This window comes from Drosophila navojoa, chromosome X (genome assembly GCF_054131105.1).
Source record: "Drosophila navojoa isolate 15081-1374.11 chromosome X, UAZ_NAV_1.0, whole genome shotgun sequence".
Classification (NCBI taxonomy): Eukaryota; Metazoa; Arthropoda; class Insecta; order Diptera; family Drosophilidae; genus Drosophila; species Drosophila navojoa.
In genome coordinates this window covers 16,301,657-16,327,120 of record NC_142895.1, presented here as the reverse complement: position 1 = coordinate 16,327,120, position 25,464 = coordinate 16,301,657, and the positions used below count along the sequence as shown (strand labels likewise).

At 35.8% G+C, this 25,464-nt stretch overlaps 4 protein-coding genes and 1 long non-coding RNA gene across 7 annotated transcripts in view; 2 read left to right on the top strand and 3 right to left on the bottom strand.

The window, feature by feature from the left end:
• LOC115565129 (uncharacterized) overlaps positions 1 to 25,464 on the top strand; it is a 31,488-nt gene that overhangs the window by 3,338 nt on the left and 2,686 nt on the right. The window lies entirely within an intron of this gene.
• LOC149090648 (uncharacterized) lies at positions 144 to 2,136 on the bottom strand. The gene is made up of 6 exons (XR_016197320.1): positions 1,468 to 2,136; positions 1,366 to 1,400; positions 1,251 to 1,284; positions 1,153 to 1,178; positions 272 to 317; positions 144 to 204 (listed from the first exon to the last, which is right to left on the bottom strand). It is a non-coding gene; the product is annotated as an uncharacterized LOC149090648 (long non-coding RNA).
• ND-24 (NADH dehydrogenase ubiquinone) lies at positions 2,269 to 3,478 on the bottom strand. The gene is made up of 3 exons (XM_030390125.2): positions 3,313 to 3,478; positions 2,682 to 3,200; positions 2,269 to 2,608 (listed from the first exon to the last, which is right to left on the bottom strand). Exons 1-3 carry the CDS (start codon positions 3,349 to 3,351, stop codon positions 2,438 to 2,440), a joined length of 729 nt encoding a protein of 242 aa, XP_030245985.1. The 5' UTR covers positions 3,352 to 3,478; the 3' UTR covers positions 2,269 to 2,437.
• On the bottom strand, positions 3,833 to 5,582 carry Zpr1 (zinc finger protein Zpr1). The gene is made up of 2 exons (XM_030390124.2): positions 4,773 to 5,582; positions 3,833 to 4,702 (listed from the first exon to the last, which is right to left on the bottom strand). The coding sequence occupies exons 1-2, from the start codon at positions 5,464 to 5,466 to the stop codon at positions 4,005 to 4,007; spliced, it is 1,392 nt and encodes a 463-aa protein (XP_030245984.1). The 5' UTR covers positions 5,467 to 5,582; the 3' UTR covers positions 3,833 to 4,004.
• The window catches only part of mei-P26 (E3 ubiquitin-protein ligase meiotic P26), a 31,438-nt gene continuing 11,974 nt past the window's right edge, over positions 6,001 to 25,464 (top strand). The window contains exons 1-7 of one of the 3 annotated variants that reach the window (XM_089263214.1): positions 6,001 to 6,161; positions 9,043 to 10,454; positions 10,881 to 12,898; positions 13,879 to 14,329; positions 14,392 to 14,555; positions 14,632 to 14,864; positions 15,123 to 25,455. In XM_089263214.1, coding sequence (XP_089119340.1) covers positions 9,901 to 10,454; positions 10,881 to 12,898; positions 13,879 to 14,329; positions 14,392 to 14,555; positions 14,632 to 14,864; positions 15,123 to 15,227 — 3,525 coding nt within the window. In that variant the 5' untranslated portion in view covers positions 6,001 to 6,161; positions 9,043 to 9,900 and the 3' untranslated portion in view covers positions 15,228 to 25,455. Of the gene's footprint in view, positions 6,162 to 9,042; positions 10,455 to 10,880; positions 12,899 to 13,797; positions 14,330 to 14,391; positions 14,556 to 14,631; positions 14,865 to 15,122; positions 25,456 to 25,464 lie in introns of all 3 variants that reach the window. The other 2 variants (XM_089263213.1, XM_089263212.1) reach the window with 2 other exon arrangements.

Genomic DNA, 25,464 nt, shown 5'->3' with positions numbered 1-25,464 from the left:
GGTTATGAAAACAAAAAGTGATTCCCTCTTTACAATGTTTTATCGTAGTCAACTAAATTAATCTACACTTTCTTTTAATTTTTCCATAAACAAATAAATAATAATATAAAATATGTTTCACACGATCTACTTAGAATGGAAATCTAATTAAATTTGGAAAAAACCTTACCCTCATTCTCCTTTAACAGGCCTCGAGTTTTAGTCCTAAAATTTAAAAAAATTTATGTAGCAACAAACAATATTTCAATTAACTTGAAATCAATTTACTCACACATTCACATTCACAGTTACAGTCTTTCCTCCAGGCACTTCATAAGCTTATTTATTTTGGAATAAAAAAGAATAGAAAATATGTATTAAGCAAACTACTGAAAAATAAAAGGTTAATCAATTTTGGGCAACAACTTACTCTGGCTACTATACACCAATTTGGAACTAACCAAACTTGAAAAATAATATTATATAGCAACAATATTTCAATTACCTTGAAATAAATTTACTCACAGATTCAAAATTAGATTTAAAATCCTCTTTGTTTTTTATATCAGACATTATATTCGTTATGTATTTTAGAGAAAAACTTTTGATGAAAAACGTCAAAAACCTTCGTCACGAATAACTTAATCAATCTAATTATGTCAATCTGACATATGTAGGCCAGTTTTCGATGCCAGTTTTAAAACAGTATATACATATGTATGTATGTATGTATGTACAGACTAGTTGACAAAAGCTGTTGTGATAGACGAAGGGCTAATCTATCCTGCAAGGGCCTAGTCGAGCAGTTCAGGATGATCCTGATTGAAGAGCGCAAAGTGAACACGAAAAAGTTGCTCAAATGGCTAAACAAAACGAAGCACAGTCGAGCCGAGCGCTTTTCGGTGCGAGCGACAGCCATTAATCGTTACTCTCTTACCCTCTCCCACACACATACACGCACACTAGCTGTCTTTTTTGCATTCATTACATGTCACACCTGCCGTCCCTTTCGCACTCACAGAAAACATAATTAGTTCTTATAACTTAGCTTTTAGGTTATGAAAAGGAAAGAAAAAATGATAATTCCGGGTTTGGCGTAGTAATTTAAATTGAAAAAGTAAAAATAATCATATAGAATATATTTGCATTAATCAATCAAAGAAAATAACTTACTGCGGCTCACAAACGACTCGGCATTCCTACTCGAAAAAAAAAAAGAATTTATGTAGCAACAAACAATATTTCAATTAACTTGAAATATATTTACTCACGCATTCGAATTCCCATTCGGATCCCTTACAATCGCTTTTTTATTTTGGAATAAAATAAAAAGAATATAAAATCCTTGAGCAATCAAATTTATATACATTTTAGGAAACAACTTACATTCGCTATCATACACCAAAACGGATTTGGAAAAACTTGAAAAACAAAATTTGTATATAGCAACGAACAATGTATTAATTAACTTGAAATATATTTACTCACACTTTCAAATTCATTTTAACTCCAACCATTTTTTTTATTTTTTGTTATTTTAGATTTTGTCACTTTATTTTTTTAGAGAAAAACTTCTGGAACTTTTTTTTTGGTAATCGCTTAGACAATTCACGGTGTTCTCGCTTGAACGAACTCTAGGCAAATGAGGCAGGATGACGGATGAAAACTGACCAGGGAGGATATGGCTGCCAATCTAAATCATATAAATCAATATTCGATAAGCAGGTTAGCTACATACTCGGTTTAGTGTTGACTAAACACATGCCGAAGATTAGGACCACCCATCACTAATTTCCAATTGGATTGCATTCAGAAAGCCTTACTGGAACTTGGTCTAGGAATTTATCGTACTCAGCGGTATACTTAGGCACCATCGAGACAGGCAACATATAAGAATTGGTCGGACGTACCAGACTATATAGTACTCGATCGTTGACTAACAGGAGATATAGCGATTATATATATATATATACTATAGCTATAGGGCACAGATATGGACCATAACAAGACAGAAACTATAGAAATTGTAGTTGTTTTTTGAATGTCAATGTTAGCAAAATTCAACATTAACTTAGTTAAACCCTGGCTTCAACACAGAAGTTGTTATGGCTTCCATGCATATACATACATACTATACATGTTTAGAGGGACAGCCCTCCAGATTGCTTCAATTGATGCTCTAAGACATACATACATATATTATTTAGCCATCGCTTGTAGTCAGATCTTAAATAAAACATAATTTGTATACATTTTTTCTTCATAACAAATAGATTATAGTTAGTAAACTCCATTTGCTTTGGGTTTATTGCATTTGAACTGTCATCTGACAATCTGTATTTGTAGCTATAAGTTGTGTTTGTTGTTTTTGCAAGTTGCACGTCGCACAAAAAAAAAAAAACGAATTAAATTGTATGTTAAACAGTTGGAGCTAAGCTGGATTGGCATTGTGCGGGGCTTAGAGACCCGCTTGTAAGCCAAAGCCTGGGCCCTTTGGCTCCTCGGATAGCGAAGTGGGCTCGCCTTTGGGTTCGCTGGCGAAGCGTCCGTTGCGTGGTCCGGGCGGCGAGATCTTATCGGCTTTAAGATCGTTCAGAATCTCTTGCATATCCTTGCCGGTCAGATCCTCCTGCAGCATGGAATGTGATATTAGTTATGAGCAAAATATTTGGAAATATATTTTGAATTCATTTCCCCCTCACATAGTAATCATCGTTGATGGACACCATGGGTGCATTGACACAGGCTCCCAGGCATTCCACCTCCGAGATGGTGAACTTCTTGTCCTTTGTGGTTTCGCCGACGCCGATGCCCAGCTGTTTTTTGCACGTCTCCAGAATCTCGTCGGAGCCGCGCAGCCAGCAGGGCGTGGTGGTGCACACCTGAATATGATATTTGCCCGTTGGCTTGCGCATGAACATTGTGTAGAAGGTAGCCACCTCGTAGACGCGCATGTTGGGCAGGCCCAGTATCTCGGCCACCTTGTGCATGGCCGATATGGGCAGCCAGCCATACTGACGCTGTGCCAGATCGAGTAGCGGTATCATTGCGCCACGTTTGTGACCTTCTGGATAGATGCTTAATATGGCTTCCACGCGTTTCTTGTTCTCGGCACTGAACTCAAAGGGTATGTTGGGATTATCCTCGGGTGTGTCGCGATGCACGAACAGATTGTCGCTGCGCTGGGCACTGCTGGTGGCGATGGCGCGCAGGCTGCCGCGCTGCAAATACATAATGTTATTGTTTGTTGTGCAAAAAAATTACATAACTTGTCGCTCGTAATTGGCATTTGCATGCCAGCACTGATAGCGCGTTACACAGCAAATTACTTACGACAGCGGCCAGCGTCTTTGCTGCACAATTCGATAGCATTTTATACACTTTTCAGCCAAATAATAAAGTAAAAAGTTGTATTAATTGGAAGTGTCGGTGCCACAACCAGTGCCACAAACGATTTCGATTACTTCGATCAGCTGGAGTTGCCAGTGCTGCTAACGAATGGCATATCGTACGTTGAAAATTCCAACTAAATCACGATAGTAATCGCATCAATTGCGATATATATTTGTAGCGCAGTATTTGAACCAGTGTTTGAACGCAGATAAATCTGTGATGCAAATATGTACATATGTATATAAATTATATAAGATATATCGCATATGCCATATGTCATGTACATATGTAAATAAATATCTTAGCAGAAAAGGCCTATTTTCCTAGCCTATTAATGAAAAATACTATTTATTCACAGAAATAAATTGAAATTGAAAAAACAATATAAGATATACGTATGTATGTATGCAAATTATTCAATCAGCAATGCAAGCAAAATATCAATGATGTACTTACTATATATGCCCGATGTTTTTATTATTTCAATAATCAAATTTTACGCAATTGCTAACTATTTTATGCGTTACGGATTCAATTGTACACTTAAATTTCAGTTAAATGCATGATTTTCATTTAAATATAGAATATAGGTATACATATAGATATAGATATAGTACAGAAATGTCGTGCAATCACGCATTTTGCTCATAGTTTTCAGTTTTCATGTCATTCAAACCAAGCTCCTCGTTGTCCTCAAAGCTCCGCTCATATCTTTCCACAATGAGCTTGGCATCCGGCTCATCGTCATCCGAGAGCGATTGTACATAGGTATTACCGGCTGGGTCCTCCAGCACGAGTGTAATTACCTGCTCCAATTTGATAACCTTATCGAACGTGGTTAGGAAGCGTTCCAGTTGCTGCCTGGACGGTTCATCGGCCGAGTCGTGAAACAAGGTGCCATCCAGTTGCTCGCGCATGGCCACTAGTAGGCCCTCGACGGTGGTAAACCGCCCGCAAAGAGCATTGGGTCCCACATCCAAGTCCAGCTCTGGTATCGATAAGCTGCACGTTTCTGATTTCAGCACATCTCGAGTCAGATCCTCTTTGCTTTCGACTCGCAACTTAAATCGCACTCCCTCCGGCTCGATGCCACCGCCGGACTTGACTTCGTTCGTCTTGTGGCCGCATCTCGAGCAGACGGTGGCCATGATGACCACCTCCTTGAAGTGCGGTATATTGGTCAGCTTCATGTTCGTCTCGCACGGTGCATGACAGTTGGGACAGTTGGTGGAGAACTGCAGCACCTCGCCATGCAGATTCTCAATTGGCCACGAGTCCTCGGCAATGGGCTTCAATAGATGCTGATCCTCGTGATTTTGCTCATAGAGGCCTGCAGGGATGCACATAAATGTATTTAATTAGTTGGATATGATACGACTGAGATGGGTTCGTCAACTCACCGAGCTGCTCGTTTTGGGCGGTCGACCGCGCAAAGTGGCTCGTTTTCAGCTGTGGATCGCTGGCGGGTGCCAAGGGATTCTCAATAAAACTGTTGCCCGAGATGTCCTCGAGCAGCACGCGGAAAGGTTTCTTCACCAGTTTTAGATCACGCAAGCGATCGATGAAGGCATCGATGGACTCGGCCTCCGTGGGATGCTCAATTCGCCGTTTCTCCTGATCTTGCGACAAGCCCGTTATGGTGCGCTCAATGATGCCCTCAATGGTGGTCACCTCACCTTTTTGTGATTGCACGGGTATCTCTAGCTCCACTTCTGGTATGCTGATGCTGGAATTGTCCGATCGAACAACACGACGATTCAGATCCGCTTCCTTCTCCACTTTCAGTTCGATGCGTATTCCATGCTTTTGTATTTCGGATGCCGATTGCATTTCGTTATTCGTGAACCCGCAGTGCTCACACTTGAAGGACATGAGCACCACCTCTCGGAAGAAGGGTATCTTCGTCGGCAGCAACCGAGTGGTGCCAGTCTTGAAGCAGCTCATGCAGGCCGATTCGATTTCGACCACTTCCACTGCCTGCTCTGCATTAATTTCTTTGAAGATAGGCTCCTGCTGTGCTTCCGTCAGCGCGGACGCTGGGTCCGTCGTGTCGGCGCTCTCCGCCGCCATAGTTGCGCTTGCCGTGGTGGACATAATTTAGCTACAAAATTCAGTTGCTTGTTAAAAAAAATGTAAATAAATAGGGCTATGCTGCTCTCACAACGTGTAGCCAGTGCACTAGATTGTTCTAAATAATCTTCTCAGTGTTAGAAAATGCCGGTGGATTATCAAGATATGTACTTTACGTATTCGTTACTTACCCTGCTTTGAAATGCTTATAAAAACTATATTTTGTATCAAATGTCAAAAGTAGCTCGGCTAAGTTTTCTGTGAAATTTTTAGCGAACTGTGTTCACTGTTAAATTTTGTGTACTTTTGTACGACTATTAAGAAAGTTTGTTTTGGCGAGCTACCCCGATAATTCAAGCTCATAGACAAGAAGAAGAATGGATGGATTATAGTTCATTTATACAATCAATTCACTCCATTAATTTCCTTTTATTTAATGTGCTCCTAATATCTGCTCGTTTTGGATGCCAAAAGGTCTAATTTGAATGTTCTTGGAGTGTCCGCTAAATTCGAATTGTACATAACTAAAGATGGCAGAATTATCGGTGGGAATATCGTGTAGCCATTTTCATCGATGCGATATGCATTATTTCATCGCTAACCGCGAGAACCAGCAGCAGCGGCGGCCAGCAGTGCTGTGTGTGTGTGCGTGTGTGCGCGACGAAAAAGTATAAATCGTAACGAGCAGAAGAAAAAAACGTGTGAAAATTTAAAGAAAGGTATCGCAATCAAATAATTAAATTGTCAATTATATTACTATATTGCACAAGACGCGAAGACCCCTGAAGGACTTTCTATCCAAGCGTTTGTGTAGTGTATGTACATGTGTATGTGCATGTGTATTTTGTGCGACCAGCAGCACCTGGGCGGTGGAGTGAAAATTTTGCGTTCAAGGACAACAGAACGACAGTGCGCACAGCTGCAAGTGTGTACTACTGTGTGGGATGTCCCCCTCCCTGCCCCATTTTCTATGTCCACTATTAGAACTCTCGATATGCTGCTCCTCGGCACGCCAAGGCACTCGCTCAATTGCCCAGGCTTCAGAACAGCATACAAACCTATACACATAAATATATATGTACGCTCGTATGTATGTATGTATGTAGAAAAGTACCGAGTTTTAAAAGAGCGGGCGCGTTTTTTTCCATTTAGTGTTTCTGTTGCAAAACACAGTTAGTATCTAATTACAATTCAACAACAGAAAGCTCCGGTGTCCAGGCTGCATTGGAAGTTCTAGTGTACACTATAGCCAATTTTAAAATAGAATGTTTTACATATTTCGAAAGAAATTCAATTTTCAACCAAAACCTAAGTATATACATACATATATATATATATATATATATATATATATATATATATATATATATATATATGTATATATATATTTATTTATATGTGTGTGTGTGTGTTTGGGGTTGCCAATGTTTTTTTTTTTTGCGCCCTGAATGGGCATGCGCATACCAACACATGTGCTCTCTTGCTCTCTCTCATACGCGCAAAACACATGGGTCGCGCTGCACTGAAAATAACTGTCGCAATTGAGAGAGACAATCGTACAGTGAGACTAAACGTTTGAGAAAAAGTACGTACAAAAAGTACAAAAAATGCCTGATATGCCAACAAAAAAAAAACAACAGCTGCGCAGATTCGACAAAGTCGTTAGGATGGTGTGGGTCGGGGGAGTGCATATCTGGCTGATGCCCATTTCCAATTGCACGGGGCGCATAGACGCCTAGTCGACAGTCGTGCACAGATTCTCGTAAACAAAACGCTCGAAATTTGCGTACCACGTGTGTAGTCTGAATGCGCGTATAAATATATTTATATCTATCTATACATACATATGTATATACGCGTATGAGTTGTGTGTGTTTGCCGGAGTCTATAAATGTATGTACAAATATATTTAGTGCAATTGTTTCGTGCAGCTGATTTGTTGTTGTGCTTGGTTTAATACCGTTTTTTTTCTTCCTCCTGTTTTTCGAGGGCTACTAATCAACATTTAAATTTGCGACACATCCGCTGCGGTTATTACTCAAAAAAATATATACATATGTACATATGTGAGTCGTTCGAGCCCGCGTAGAAATATATGTGAATATAAATAAGTGTGTATATATGTATGTATAGAATATATACCTTATACATAATATTAAAAAAAAAAAACCAGATCTGTGACATGTGTGTTTGTCTTGTCCAAGGACCCTTGGCACAGCGTCGTTGCATCAAGCAATATAAAAGGGCGAAAATCAAAGTTGAATTTATTGCAAACGGCATTGACTTCACTTACTACTACATGCATACATGTATGTATATGGGCATATACGTGTTGTATTAGGTCTATGTATATGTGTGTGTATGCACACATACATGTTGTGTTGCAGCAACTCTAACGCAGGCGCCTGCGCCGACTGAGCGACTCGCAATTTCTACGAGTACATGAAATGTACAAACACACACACACACAAACACACATACATATGTATATCAATGGGCACGTGCGTAAAGAATCAATTCGCTTCTTAACTAAAACTTATAGTCAGCTGCGATAATTACTATCGCGATCGAATGACATCGCTAACAAACTGAAGATCGGCTCATGCCTTACAGTGTCACTGGGATATAGAAATTATTAATGAAAGTATATATTGGAATCATTATTGAGAATGTTTGTTTATTTGTAGAAAAGACCTGGTAACCAGTCGAGAATAATCGCTGTAAAATAATATGAAAATAAATATATTTGCACTTAGTTTTTTTTTTTTTTTATTTATTTATTTATTTTTTTTTTAATGAAAGTAAATAAATAATGCCATACATGCGAAGTTTAATACATACAATGTACATACATATATACAAAATAGACAACAACAAATCTGCTCTTATCTTAATGTGTTAATTTGAACAATCATTTTTATACACAAACTGAATTCAGCTTAACTCACAAAAGACAGAAGAAGAAGTGAAAGAGAGTGGGGGAGAGAAAGAGAGAGTTGCTAAATGTTAACTGTTCCTCAAAGTATGCATCATTATGAGCTGTTCAGTATGAGACATTCTGCCGTTGTGTTGCATAAGCGAAAGGAGTATTAGCATATAGCAGCAGCTGCTTTAGACATGGAGGCTGAGCCATACCCAGACCCTTTCACCGTTCGACTGATTGGATGAGACAAACATTTCATCATTTACTTTACTGCCAACACACTTCAATCTGTTTTCTGTTTACTTTTATTCTCTCGTTAGAAACTTAGACGTGTCATCGATTGTTTGTTTTTTATTTTTTGTTACTTTTTTATGATTTTTCTACGTTAGTTCGCGTTTCGGGTAGTTAGTTCTTGAAATTCGCAGATATATTTAGATAACTTATTAACAATTGACAACTTATTAACATAAGACATTCGTTATTGAAGTAACCATTAATAAGACAATGCACATGATAGTATAAATTTTCTTTTGTTTTCTTTATTTGTTGTTTGTTTGGTTTTGTTTTTTTTTTGTTTTTTGTTTTTTTTTTTTTTTAATAAATATATATATTTTTCTAATGTTTTGAAAATTTTTGATTAAATTTTTCATTACTTGCGGTATATTTATATTGTGCAGAACGACGCTGTTATCCTTCGTCTATCTGTCGTCGTCGTCATAATTGTCGTCGTCGTCATCGTCGTTTTCGTCATCGTACTCGTCGCAACACAGCAACAAATTGAAACAATAGCAGCACGCGGTTCCATTGCAATAACGGTACCCATAACGGATCAACGCAAGAAACGAGAGCCCACAGGAAAAGAGGAACAACAGAGCCGAAGTCCTAGAGGCAAAATGCAGACGCATAAAAAGTGAAAGGAGGAACAGAGGAAGTACCAAGCAATAGCAGAGCTAAACTGAGCTTGTTGTGTGTGTGTGTGTGTGTGTGTGTGTGCGTGAGCGTGCACGAGCGTAAGTGCCTGTGTATGTTCGTCTTCGTGAGTACAGCAGCTATCGAGCACACACTCTCACATTGAAACACCCATTCTCTCGCTAACGCCTACCTGACTGGCTGTCTGTGTGCGCGGTTGTTTGTGTGTATTAGTGTAGCAGTAGCAGCAGAAGAGAGATTCATACATCGACTGTCACACTTACACCCATTTGCAGTGTGCAATTGGCATGGCTGCAAGGAGTGCGAGCAAGGAACAATAGCAACCACAATTGGGATATGCAGCTATAAGAGAAGATTGATAGTTAAGTAAGCGTAAAGGACTTGAAACCAAAAATTACAACACCAGCAAAAGTAACAGATAAAGAAACTTAAGCAACAAATATAATATTGAACAAATTGCAAGTTACAAGAAACAAACAGCGAGAAAAATTAGAAAGAAAAAGGAGTGAAAGAGCTTAATAAACTCTGCCCGCCTCACAGTCACAATTGAGCAAAAAAAAGGAATACGAAGTAATCAAACGGTTAATTAACAAGTTGCTGGCAACATGAGCACACTGCTCGAGGAGCTGAGTCAATCACTGACTACGGTGACAATAGAGGAACAGCAGCCGCAGCAACAACAGCAGCTGCAGCAGCATCGGGTCACAATGAGTACGACAATCTGCGAGGATTCGATTTCATCGTCGGTGCTGGAAGACATCGATGTGAGCAATACGAGCAGCAGCAGCAGTACCAGCAGTACCAGTAGCAGCAGCAGCAGCAGCAGCGCGAGCAGCAACAGCAGCAGCTGCAGCAATGGCACTGGAACGGACACGGACACCGGCAAGGGCAGCAGCACCGTGGGCAGCATTGATACGACGCGAGTCAGCTCGTCCAGCATTGGATCGGCTGCATCGATTACATCATCGGTATCAACAACCGCCCCATCCACGTCCAATTCATCGGGCCTCGGTCTGGTGGTCGATGTGGATAGCAATATTGGCAGCAGCCAGGAGCTGAGCCATGGCTATGAGTCCAAGAGCGTCACGGAGCTAGATTCCCTGGAGGATACGTGCGGCTCCATGCTCAAAGATGCCGACAAGAACTGCATGCTATGCAGGTGAGTTTCTAGCTGACAATATTTAACTTTGGCCATCATTTAATATCGATAAAAAGGTTAGCAAAATCAATAGTAGCTAAAGGCAGCTCAAAAAAAGATCTGTAATCGATTTCCTACTATCGATAAACAAGTAATATTTGATATTCATTTTTATTTTTATCAATGTTAATGTATAAAATATATATATAACTATGACAAAATAGAAAATATGTTGCTCTAATAATTATAGATAGCTTGATTCATCGATAACTGTAATCAAATAGCCAAATATATAATCTATGTATATTCATAGCTAGCTAGCTAAAAGAAAATTCCTAAAAATGCTGCTCTTTTTACTATTAGTAAAAACCTTGATTTATCGTTACTATCGATGGCGCCAATTAAATCGAAATTGAATTTTTAAAAACCATTTCCCATCATTTGTAGCTCGCGTTTGGTTATGCCGCGAATTCTATCCTGTCTGCATGTATATTGCGAGGATTGCCTGCTCAATTTGCTACGCAGCAAGGAGGCGGCAGCGGCAAGCTCACCGGCCACATCCCTATCGTCGGCGGCCAGCTGCTCGTCGGTCTCGTTCGATGGCAGTGAGAATCAGCGGTTGCATACGGTGCTGGAGTGTCCCGTTTGCAAGCAGCTGACCCATCTGGGCAGCAAGGGCGTCAAGGGACTGACCATGGACTATATTGTGACAAATACGCTGGATCTGTCCAATCTGGAATCGGAGCATATACCGTGCACGTCCTGCAAGAGCAAAGAGGAGGCCATATCACGTTGCAATGACTGCGCCAACTTCTTGTGCAACGGCTGCGACAATGCGCACAAATATATGCGCTGCTTCGAGAACCATCAGGTGGTGCGCATCGAGGATCTGCAGAAGAATGTGCAGAACGACAAGCTGATCATACACAAGCCAATCTGCTGCCGTCAGCACGTCAATGAGAATCTCAAATACTATTGCTTTACGTGCCAGGTGCCCACCTGCAACGATTGCCTGCTGAGCGATCATAAGGGCAACGATCATCACTACGAGACCGCTCTGGTTGCCGAGCAAACAGTTCGGGCCGATCTCGAGCAAACACTGACGGAGACAGCGAAGAAGGCACAATATTGCAACGATGCGGGAAGCAATCTCAGCAGTGCTCTAACCGAACTCCAATCGCAGCACGACAATGTCCGACAGCAGATCGATGATGCGTACAAGGGCTATAAGCGCATTCTCGAGAACATTCGCGATCAGATGGTCACCGATCTGAGTCGCTTGCACTCGGAGCGCGAGCTGAAGATCATGGATCTGATGCAGAGCCTGGAGAATAACATGGGCCGACTGCAGCATGCCTCCCAGTTCGGTCAGCGTGCCATCGAGAAGGCAAATGCCATTGAGTTTCTGTTGCTGAAGCCGGTGATCAGTGCTCAGTGCGCCAATCTGATCGATCAGACACCCCAGAGCGATGTCAACTATCAGCTGCAGTTCGACTGTATGCCCGAGAAGTTTGAGCGTTTCGCGCGTGAAATGTTTGGCAAATTTCGCACCGAATCAACGAAAAGCCAAAATGCACCTGGAACTGCGGCAATGGCCGAGACGGCGGCCTCTCCGATGGCCACGCCCAAGCAGCACTCGCCGCCGCCATCGAACTTGGCGCCCGGCTGCCATGGCGTTGGCATGCTGCCGCCTGGAGTACGCAGCCTGGCCGGAGTCGGCAGCAGCTCCGTCAACAACAGCTCGGTGCAGGGACGGCTGAGCTCGGCAGCTGTTTTTAGTCCCATATCGTTGCCATCGTCGTTGCAGAGCTCCTTCGATGGCGACACCTCAGTCATGACCAACTTCTCCATGATGAGCACGCTGCCGCCCGATTCGCCGCCGCAGCTGCAGCAGCAACAGCAGCAGGCGCTGCAACAGGCGCAACAGCAGCAACAGCAGCAGCAGCAGCAGCAACAGCAGCAGCAGAAGCAACAGCAGCAACAGCAACAAGCGCTGCATCAACAGCCCCAGACGCTGCCCGTGACCCAGCAAATATCGCAGATGGTAACGCCTCAAGGCATTGTCCAAGTACCACCACCCTCGGGGCATGTCAGTCTCAATGCTGGAGCGACTAACAGCGCTGTCGGCATGGGCCTGGGTGCCCTCAATGGACTGGGCATGAATGCTGGCGGACCAACACCTCCGTTCAGCATGCTTGAATACAATCTCTCACGATTGGCCAGTCTCACGGAGAGCATACCGGACGCCATGAGCGATACGTTGGGCGTGGGCAGCTCTAGTGCGGTGGCTGTTGCTGCCACTGCCGGCGCCGCCGGCGGCGCTGCATCCCATCATCAGCAGCCGGTAATTCCGCCCTCTGGCGTCACGCCCACCCAACCCATAACACTGGCCGACATTCTGTCCGGCGATCAGCGCGCCCTCAACAATCTGCAAGCTCTGGCTAAACTGGGACTCAACAACAATGGTGAGTGGCGCGATCTTCGAAACTGTTAGCTCTGTTCGATTGCCTGCTTCCATACTACTCGGCTCACATAGTACACTAACTGCAGACAGATAAACAAAAGAGACAATTTTGATTTTCGTTTATATGCGATTCTCGAGCTCAATATTATGTGAATGCTCTGGCTCTGCGAGTAATTTATTACTAATTTTAACTAATATATACATATATAAATATATATTGTGAGCTTGTAGTGAATATAGTTTATATATTCCTCTTTGCTTTCATCTATATATATATATATATTTATATATGTATTATAAATATATAAATTGCTCTCCGACTCTGTTTGTTTATCTCTTTATCGCATTTCTTTTGTAATTAATATTATTTGAAATGAGATTTTGTCAAGCTGACACGTATATAAACTAGCTCAAGTTCTTCGAGCAATGTAATACTAATATGATTAACTAATTCCAATGAGATATCTTACCATATCTCTCTCTATATAACTTTCCTTGTATTTCTTTTTATAATTTTATTCTTTATATTTATTTTTAGTTTATATGATTTTGAATAAGATCTTGTGAGGTTTTAACTACCAGCCTTTCTATGCGATTTTCATTGATGTTGTCTGCAGTGTTTTAAGCGTATTGGCATTCTAAAAGAACTTTTATTTTCGTAGTATTTGTTATTAATGTTTTTTTTTTTTTGCAAATTTTAAGTTTGTTTTTATTTTGTTTCTTTCCTTTTCTTTTTCTTTTTCCACAATTGACACCCCACAACAACCAACAACAACAAAAACACCGTCACTACTACTACTACTACTTCTACTACTACTACTACTATTACTACCACTACAACCACTACTACCAACAACAACAACAACACTTTCCAAAACACCATCCAACAACAACACACAGATGAGCAACACGATTTGTTGTCGTCGAACGGAAGCTCAACGTGCCTTGATTATATTTTAACAGATTTCTGCATGCCAGCAGCCACATCACCCAATCTTCAAACACTGAATCCAATTGTTGGCGGTGTCGAGGAGATGAGCCTCAACAATTTCCATGCTGTGGCCCAGCCGGGCACCACCAGCGTCGTAACTGGCCGCAATAAGGCCACGCCCATGCAGATACGCTGTAAATTTGGTTCGCTCGGCACGGCCAAGGGCCAGTTTAATTCGCCGCACGGCTTTTGTCTGGGCGTCGATGAGGAGATCATTGTCGCCGATACGAACAATCATCGCATCGAGGTCTTTGACAAAATGGGCGCGCTCAAATTTCAATTTGGTGTCGCCGGCAAAGAGGAGGGTCAGCTCTGGTATCCTCGCAAGGTGGCTGTCATGCACAACAATGGCAAATTCGTGGTCTGCGATCGAGGCAACGAACGCTCCCGCATGCAAATCTTCTCCAAATGCGGACACTTTATGCGAAAAATTGCAATTAGGTGCGTGCTGACCTAAGCCCCATATATAGTAACTGTGTGCTAATTGTGTGATCTCTGCATAGGTATATTGATATTGTTGCGGGTCTGGCTGTAACTGCCAAGGGGCACATTGTAGCCGTCGACAGCGTCTCGCCCACCGTTTTCGTCATTTCCGAGGAGGGCGAGCTGGTGCGCTGGTTCGACTGCAGTGACTACATGCGTGAGCCATCCGATATTGCCATACGTGGTGAGTGCACTCCGCGTGACAGCTGCCATTAAGAAATTCTACTCACACGTATATATTTTGTATTTCTCGCTTGCAGACAACGATTTTTACGTGTGCGACTTTAAAGGGCATTGCGTGGCCGTTTTCCAAGAGGACGGCACCTTCCTTTATCGCATTGGCAATGAGAAGGTCACCTGCTTCCCCAACGGCATTGACATATCGAACGCTGGCGATGTACTCATCGGTGATTCACACGGAAATCGCTTCCATGTGGCCTGTTACTCACGGGAAGGCGTACTGCAATCCGAATTCGAGTGCCCACATGTCAAGGTTCGCATATGAAACACGATTAAAGCGTACTTCAACTAGCTTTTGGAATGAGAATTGTTTAATTATATAAATATGTATATAGTTATAGCACCTATTTATATATATATATATATATATTTCTATGATTACGTATGGGAGCGATGGCGCTTGATGCGTGTGCTAGGGTCGTAGGGCAATCGGTGGCTCCCCTGCACATATTGTGCGAATTACAGTTGCTCTATGATGATATTATTAATTCAATTATTGTTTATTGTGCAGGTTTCACGTTGTTGCGGTTTGAAAATCACCTCTGAGGGCTATGTTGTAACATTGGCCAAGAACAATCATCATGTTCTGGTCCTGAACACACTGTATGTTCACTGATTGCAAATCAAAGCGCGCAACAATCGTCCAGCTGTCGATCTGATCAAATACAACTATAAATACTCGTCAGGTAAAATATATGGATGTCGCAGGCAACCGCAACAGCATTGTCAACATCATGAAAATAGGAAGCAACTAAAGCAGCAGCAGCAGCAACAGCAGCAGCAGCAGCAGCATCAATCAACAGGCACCAGCAATAGCATAATCAATAGCAGCAGGAGAACCAACAGCAGGAGCAAAAACGACGTGGAGCAGCATAGCAATAATCCCATTCGAGCTAAATCGTCGCCGCCTTCCATATAAATAAGCTTGAAATAAGGGCCAGCCAAGCACCTTGAAATCAATGATTGCGAAATAAAAGGGAAAGGCGAGAAAAAAATAAAAATAAAAAATAAAAATAAATAAATAAATAAATAATATAAATAACGAGCGTAAAATCTCGAATCTCGAACCACGTTATCAACAAAATTGTTGTCAACGTACAACAGCAACAAGTAGCAACAAAAATGCAACAATACTATTTTTGATCTCTAATTTAATAGAAACAACTACAAGAAAAAAATACCTAAAACCTAAAACGATTAGCGCTACTAAAACAACAAATAATTAACAAGCATCTATGAAGATCTATAACAAGAAACAAAAGAACTTTAAAGTGTAACAACAACAGAAAAAAAACCTAACAAAATGAAAAAAAAAAAAAAAAAAATTGGATGAAAACTTACCATATATCTCAACGCGTTCTAAAGAAGCTCTAATTTAATTTTTTTTTTTCCGTTTCGATTTGAAATATGTTCTTGTTACAACTTTCATACAATATACAAAATGACACTCACACTCACAATTGAACAACATACACAAACACAAACAGAAACAGCAACAGCAACACACATACACGCTCACACACAACTTCATGTTACTTATTATCTATGTATAGGCATATTGTTATATCTACGCATTAGCTATGTTTGTGCAAAACCCCTTCCAGAATCTTTTTTCAACAAAACAAAAAAGAAAAACAAAAAAGAAAAAAACAAAAAACAAATACCAAAACAAACACGCATATATTTTACATACAATATATATATACACACAACTCACATATATATATATCTATATAAACATATGTATATACATATGTGTATATATTCATATACATATTTGTGAAACGTGCACGTTTTGTGCACATTTCCAAAGTGGACAGGAAAAACCAGGCAATAATTAACAAGAACAACAACAACAACAACAAAACATCTAAAATTATGTACAACTAACATATATTTTCAATTTTAACAACTACAAAAAAAAAAAAAAAAAAAAAAAAAAAAAAATTAAAACGGAAGAGACACGTGTTTAGGTTTTTCCTTACTGCTGCTTATATAAGGTGATATTTATTTATATATATATATACATATACATATACGTATGCGTATGTGAATATATAGCCTATATATATGTATGTATGTATATGTATGTATTTAACAAAACAAAAATATCTTACAACTGACATACATATATGTGAATCCTACGACTTTGCCATATATATCTATATATATATACAGAGAAAATAACACACACATATATAAATATATATATATATATATATATATATATATACTGATTTTTGTCACTGTATATATGAATTATATACAGATTGAATGAAAAAAGAAAACACAAATATTAGTATACATTCTGTGTGTGTGTGTGTGTGTGTAGAAGGTTTTTGTGTGTGTGTGTGTGTGTGTGTGTGTGTGTGTGTGTGTGTGTGTGTGTGATATATGTTCTCATTGTCGCGTTTGAGTGTGTGTTAGTAATAATAACAAACAAACAAATTCAAAACATACAAACTAAATGTAAGCTAACAAACCAAAATGCATATAACAACAACAACAACAACAACACAATAATAAAGGCATCAAATTTTGCAATGCATTAGGCCAACAAACTAACTAAAGAAAATCAACACTAAAACGAGACACACAAGCAAAAGAAAACCAAAAGATTACAAACAAAAAATGAAAAGAAAAAAACTATTGTTAAGTTCTATATATATATTTACAATGTTAAAATGATATTCCTCTTGCTTATATACATACAAAAAACTAAAAACAAAATACAAACATATACATATACGTGTGCATATGCCCACATTTACACAATATATATATATATGCTATATATATGTTTACAAACGTATGTATATGGTATTTATGTAAAGTAAGGACTCTTCTAGTAGCACATATTGGGGCATGTGCCATTTCTTTCCCGTTGTAATAAAATATATAAGGCTGGTTTACTCCCAAGACATTATTATTTTTTAAACAAATGAATAACATACTATTATTATTATTATTATTATTATTATTATTATCATTATTATTATTATATTATGATTAATTATGTGAATATTATGACTTTGTTGTTCTTGATTCTTTACGATGACAAAAATAATTCTTTGTGAATTTTTTATTATTATTAATATTAATATTATATAAATCGCAATTTATTTTTGACTATGTTTTAAGTGAAAAGTCTAGAAAATGATCAATTGTCGGTTATGATCAGTTATTATGTAAGAAAAGCAAAGCAACTTATTTTTTCTATAGGCTGTAACAGACACACACACATACACATACACATACACACACACACACACATTTTATTATATACAACACACATACAGTGACACATACACATATACACATACGAAACGTATCGAAAGTGAATTTTACGCATATTGTATTTGTGTATGTTAAGCAGTTAATGGATTTAACATTATATTAATTATAATTTTATACATATATATATATATATGAAAAAAGAAGATAATGTAAAAAAAAACTCCTGTTTAGTGATTCGTTTAACGCTGTTGAATTTGAATGTGTTTCATATGAATATAACTTCTAATCTTGTCATTTATTTAATACTAGTAAAACATGTACATTATATGGAATATATATGTATGTATTTACATATATATATACATATGCATATTTATGATTTTTCCTTAAACAACAAACAAAAGTTGTCTAAACCATTTTATATTATGTACTTTTTGTAAACAAAAACAAAAAGAAAAAACAAACATGTCAAAACATATTTATGTTTATAATTTTCTGCTTAATTTTATATATTTTGTTGTCATTTTACTTTTGTATCTTTTGTTCTGAATTTTTATTTTGTATTTTGTTTTTTTCGTTTGTTGCAACTACGTGTGAGGCTACACCAATTTATATACATATATAATGTATATATATACATTAATATATTATGTGAAACCAAGAAGAACTATCTAGCTCTAGCTAAAACTAAAACTAAAACAAAACAAAACTAAACTAATTGTATAAGTTTGTGAAACGCTTTTAATTGTCTTACGATTAATTTTAATTTGTATCCATTTTGTTGTTGTACAACTGAAATATTGAAAACTTGAAAACAACACAGAAACATCATGTTTTGATTTGATGAATTTCTATTTACATATTTACCTTGTTTACCTTAATTAGTTAAGCTACTAAAGAATCACTAGCAAGAGAACAGCTACACCTCCTATCCAAAGTTGTTGTCGAAGTAATGAATTAACTGAAATCCATATAACGATGACGAAGATGATAATGATAATGAAGAAGAAGAAGAGTGGAAGAAAAATGCAATTTTTGTGAACAATTTGGCTGTTGAAATATAATTTTAATTTGATATATTCGTAAATACGTTATGATGATTTTAGTTAACTCTATTGAATTAAGCTTACATCATGTTATATTGTGTACAATAATTTTATTTTAATTTTATTATTTTGTTTAATATGTTTAGATCTAGACCCGCCCCATTGTCCTTCACCGGGGGGGCCCCTCTATCCACTATACAAACCATAATTGAAATGTGCTTAGTGAATTTACATAGATTTCTTATGCGACAAGAGCAAAAACTAAATGAATAAACAAGTATTATGTAAACAACACACACGACAAATCTAGCAAAAACACACAGACAAACAACAACGAGAACAACAGAAACAACAACAACACAAATGTGAAATATGCCAAATTTTGTTAACTTTCTTTTCTCATTTGCGCCTTAAATAGTCAAACGAAAATTCTGTGAGCAAACAAAACAAAACAAAACAAAACTCTTAAAGTTTATATAGATATATATATATAAACACATGTTTTTGAAACAACAAATTACTTATTTCAAAAACGACTTTTTACACTTTGTTTCTAGTTTTTACGAAAAAGCCTTCAAAAAGAGGAAGAAAAAAAAAAATGAAATTGTAATTCCACACGCTTTTATTTATAACATTTACAACAATTTTTTTTTTTTACTTTTTAGTTTGAAGTGAAAACAAAATAGCAAAAACAAAAAAAAAAACAAGAAAAAAAATACTTTTGTTTCAAACAAAAATAAAACTTTTTTAGGTTTAATTCAGATAAATAAAAAATGTGTGAATGAAAAATCCAAAACAGATGATATTAAGTTAACGAAAACAAAACTGTTTCAAAATGAAAACACACAAAAAAAACTATGGAAAATTAAAAAAAAATAATAATAATATATACACATACACACACATATATATACATACACATGTAAACACAAAGAAACGTTAACTAATTGATTTCCTATTGCATACAAATTTATGAAAAAATGTGCTTAAGTTTAAATCAAATTTACAATTTAGTTGAGATTATGAACTAAAAAAAAAATATATATAAAAATAAAAACAAAAAAAAAACCTTTTACATAACAAGTTTATGTAGAACGTTTAGCGAAAATATATATATAAATATATGTATACATATATTCATATGTATGTACATACCTATGTAAGTTTAGCCAATGGCAGAGGCGGCAGAGTTGGTTGGCCATTGGGCGTGGCACTGGACGAAAGACAGACACAACTTGGGCCAGAGCAACTAGTCACGTATGAACAGAACTTAACGTATAACGTAAGAGTATGAAACGAACATCACGCACGACGTAACGCACGGACGCCTAACGTATAACGTAAGAGTATGAAACGAACATCACGCAATCGACGTAAGATTGCACAGCAAACATCACGCAACCGAACCGGATGAGAAGTGAGAAAGAAGAACGACGTAACGACATAACGGTAACACTGACGTAACGCCTGAAACGCACAGAACCAACTCGGCCAGCTCCGGTGCCAACAACAATTTCTGAGGCCGTTCTTTTGTGGCTAAGCTGCAAAATAAAAATTAACAATAAACGATTAAATTAAATATAAATAGAAGAAAGAAAAAACAAAAACAAACAAACAAATAACAGCAACAAAAAGCAATTCAAAAGAAACGAAAAAGTGAACTAAGAAAAGGCATATTTTATTATTATTATTATTATTATTAACATATTATTATTTAATAACTATTCAAGCAAAAACATTGTACAATGTGAGCAGAAAGAGAACGCTTTCCACCTATTTTTGGTTTATTATTCATGTACTTTATTGTGTTATATACTTTATAAATTTTGTGTTAATCAACTACTCAAGTAAACAAGTAAACAAATATATAATATCTAACTATACACATGTGCATATACATGCATACATCGATGTGTGTGTATGTCTGTATGTACACGCCGATGTATCCTTACATACATACATACATTCGTTGTACAACACACTCAAAGTCCTCAGAGTCAATGTTTATTTTTTAATTATGTAATTTGTTTCCAAACATTTTCAATTTAAGACACCAAAAAATAAAAATAAATCAATGAAAACTGAAATTAAACAAATTTATGTGTAAACCAATAAAAAAAAAAAATAAAAACATTTTATTGAATAGATGCAAATTTATGTAGAAGAAAAATCAATGTAATGAAGAAATTTTGAAGATGCTGCCAAAGATTTTTTTGTTTTCTTTTTTTATTTAAGTATACACTGAAAAAACAAAAAAAATATAATGAATGAAGTGAGATGAAAGCAACAACAATTATTATTATTATATATATATTTATATATATATGATAAATATGAACTACAACTATTATGTACGACGATAATGAAGCGTATTAACTTTTTGTTTATATATATACATACATTTATTATAATTCTACAACTATATTAAACAAAAAAAAAAAAAAGAAGAAGAAAATAATAAAATGCAAAATGAAAATGAATTGTGAGAAAAACGTAACGAAATATTTTCGGAATACTTGCTCAGTTGGCAAATCAACTAAACACACACACATATATATATATATATATATATATATATATATATATATATATATATATATATATATATATATATATATATATATATATATATATATATATATATATATATATGCATACACCTTACATGCATACTAATCCACTACTAACGATAACAAATTGTGAACGATAAACGATTAACGATAACAGTAAATCGAATGATGCAGCGTTTTGCATTTTCCAAATCAAATTTAATATATAGAATTAAAATTAATTTGTTCTTCAATGCGCGATGTCAAAAGCAAAGCAAAGAAAAAACAACAAACAGAACAAAATTAACAAGAAAAACAAAATATTTGCAGTTGAATGTAAGTTTCAATGCGACTTATTGAAACGAACTTGGTTGAATTAGATTATTGAAAACAAAAGAGCATATAAACTACTATATACATATACGATATACATATGGAATCAGGAGTAAACCGAGATATATATATATATATATACACATACACACATACTCTACATATATATATATATAAAGATATGTGTGTGTTTACATATAGCAATTAGATGGCATCGACGTCACGTGGATCGACGAGACCAGGTTCGACTATGCAACACGGATCGTGGTTTTAGCTTAGTTTCTACTAATACACACACACACACACACACACACACCATCAAAGGCCTGTGTACACCTCGGATGAACATTTTAAATATTCTCTCCATTTACAACACTAAAAAAAAAAAGAAAAAACAAAAATGAAAAAAAAAAACACCCACCCTAGATCCCAAATTTTTGCCTAGTTGCGTGTCTCATTCTTGTAGATTCATGTCTTATATTGTGCATTTAGTTAAATTTATTTATCAAACTACAACAACAAACGATGTTAAACAAAATCCAAACGCTTTATACATCAAATTATTTTAATATATATACATATATATATATATGAAAAATATTGATAAAAAAAAAAAAACAAAATATATCTATATATACATATACAACATATACAAAATATTATGTATTTTATTTCAAATTTTTAAATGTATTAGCAAAAAAAAAAAAAAAAAAAAAAACAAAGAAAGTTGAAATTCTACTAATAAAAAAAAAAAATTAAAAAACAAACAAATATTTAAGATAAGTAAAAAAAAAAAAAACAAAAAATGCAAAGTGCAACAAACGCAACGTCCCTTTGATGAATTGAAGGCGTGGCACAATTGGATGATTAACAAAAATGATATACATATACACATTTAATCTATATACATACATACATCTATATATATGTATATACAGATATATATATACATATATATGTCATACAATAATGAGAAAAAAAGAAAAACAATCTAGTGTACGTCAATTTTTTGATGATATTTTTCGCCTTATTATAGACAAAAAACAAAAACAAAAATTGAAGAAAAATTAAAAATAAAATACTAATGAATAAATAATGATTCATACTAAAAGCTAATTAATATTGATGAGAAATCGAATCAAATCGAACCTTAAGGGCCCCCGTGTAAAGCTTGATTTTGGCCATAAATCTACATATATACACACATGCATATATGTATATACATATATATATTTACATATGCGTATATAGTTTTTTCCTTTATTAAATGGAACTTAAGAAGAAGAAGAAGAAGAAGCAATCAATTGAATCGACATTTAGCAACAAAGTCAGTCGAAGGAAAACAAATTAACTAAACGTGATTAAAGGCTAAATTTAGCATACGAAATTAATCAAATTGTTCCCTTCGCCCGCCCACTCTCCCTCTCCCTCTCTTGACTATATAGATATATACACTATATATATCCATGATGACAAATTGCTTTGATTTTGTCCAGTGGCTGTACAAGTTCCTCAATTATTAATTTTTGATTTTATTATTTATATTTATATATACATATATAAATATATTTGAGATCAAATTTGTTTTTGGTTTATTTTTTTGGCTTTTGAATTTTATACTAATAAAAAAAAGGAGAAAAAAAACTTGAGTTGTGTTCAGCTTGCATAAAACTAAAAATTAAAAAATAAATATATATATAAAAATTTTAAATTTTTTATTTAAATTAATTATTTTTTATTTCACTCATTATACAGTGTCTCGCACACCTGAATAGGTTTGACTTCCTTGGACAGTTCCAATAGGTATTATATCTCATCAAAGGACACAGCAAAAGAGTAATCCATTCGAGTTTAGGCACTGTATATATTGTAGATTTATCGATATTCCTTTTCAGTTATTCGAGTTGCACCTGATAATCTTATGTAAAGTGAATGGCAAAGAAATTCCCTTTGTCGAACTGTGCCAATTGTTGTACTACGTCCTGCTCTGAAGTGCTATAGCTCATATATATACACATATGTATACATATTTAATGAAAAGTTACCAAAAACCAAAACAGGTATCAGCATGATATATATATATACATATAATAATACATTTAATTAGCGTTTAGAACCGCTTGGGAGTTAGGAAGAATTTGATATTTTAAAGTATTTGTCCATTTGATATATCAAGCGAATATTTGTCTAGAAATCTAAATGATTTAGCTGCTTTATACTCTTAGCATAGAAAACATATAGTATCTATATACACATACACAAACAGTTCTTTTAGCATTTTACTAGCTTTCATATACATATATATATAACTTTGTCTGTCTCACTATATATGTCTCTTGCACAAAAAAAAAGAAAAGAAAAGAAACAGCTTAGCTTCCTAGGCTTTGTATTTTTTTTCAGTTTTTTTTTTATATAATAAAAAAAAAAAGAAAACAAAAAACATAATCTAAAACGAAAGGGAGAAAAACTCTTAGGGAGTTTTCTTGTGTTACATTTGCGTACATATCAGTGAGAATTATTATAGAATTTTTGGCATAGGGTTTATGATGCGAAACAAACATTTATAAGGAGATGAGAATGCAAGGCGATTGCCACTTCGATTTCAAACTATCGGCCTATCGAACTGCTCAAATGCGTTTTTATTTTATTTTTTATTTTTGATTTTATTTTCAGTTAAACTTTCTACAACATTTTTATATGTTCATATATATATTTATGTATATGTGTGTGTGTGTGTGTGTGTGTGTGTGTATATAAGTACACACATTTACATATTCAAACTTAGTGCCATGATCTTTGCAAGGAACAAAAATCGATATATGTGTATATCGATAAGAATGTATTTATGTGCTGTAATAATAATAATAATAATAATATAAATTAATTGAGTCTCTCACTCACTCCTTTTTGACAACAACAACAACAGAACACAGCAAGTTACATACGTACTTATACACATACATTTATACCTATATGTGTAGCACATATATATATATATATATAGATATATATATATTTACTAAAATAGTATATCTAAACTAGCAGCAGAGGGGCGCAACATGTTTAATGCAACCAACTAAAGTTGGCAAATACAATTACAATTATACAATGAATAAACCGTTATTCGAATTATAGATTAGAGAGTTACCCAAACACACACACACATACGAAAAACGAAGCAATTAGAAAGCTTTTATTTTTCTAGAATTTTAAATGAAGAAAAAATATACATAATTAATAATAATTAACAACAACAAAAATAAAAGAAAAGAAAATTGAAAAACAGAAACAAAAGCCCCAAAATGAACGTAGTTAATTATTCGCGAAGAGCAAACCAAATAACTAAGCAACTAAAAACTTCCTAATTTCTCTCAGTGTAATGAACACAAATTGACAAAAAAAAAGCGACAATGCATATATGCATGTATATATATATATATATATATATATATATATATATATATATATATATATATATATATATATATACATTAAATATCTCTGGGTTGTTTGAAAACAAGAAAGAAACCAAAAAGTTTTTACGTGTATGAAAAAGCAAAAGACATACTCTAGAGCATACTACTATATATAAAACAAAAATCTACATTACTAAAACTATCTATGTATACATACACACAAACACACACACACATATATACATATATATGTATATACATATGTGCAGTAA

Excerpts from the sequence above, each read along its gene's own strand:
- ND-24 (XM_030390125.2), bottom strand. The coding sequence starts at position 3,351 with ATGCTATCGAATTGTGCAGCAAAGACGCTGGCCGCTGTC. Across the intron at positions 3,201-3,312 it reads CAAAGACGCTGGCCGCTGTC|CGCGGCAGCCTGCGCGCCAT; the intron begins GTAAGTAATTTG and ends ATGTATTTGCAG. Across the intron at positions 2,609-2,681 it reads CCATCAACGATGATTACTAT|GAGGATCTGACCGGCAAGGA; the intron begins GTGAGGGGGAAA and ends TCCATGCTGCAG.
- Zpr1 (XM_030390124.2), bottom strand. The coding sequence starts at position 5,466 with ATGTCCACCACGGCAAGCGCAACTATGGCGGCGGAGAGCGCCGACACG. Across the intron at positions 4,703-4,772 it reads CGCCCAAAACGAGCAGCTCG|GCCTCTATGAGCAAAATCAC; the intron begins GTGAGTTGACGA and ends GCATCCCTGCAG.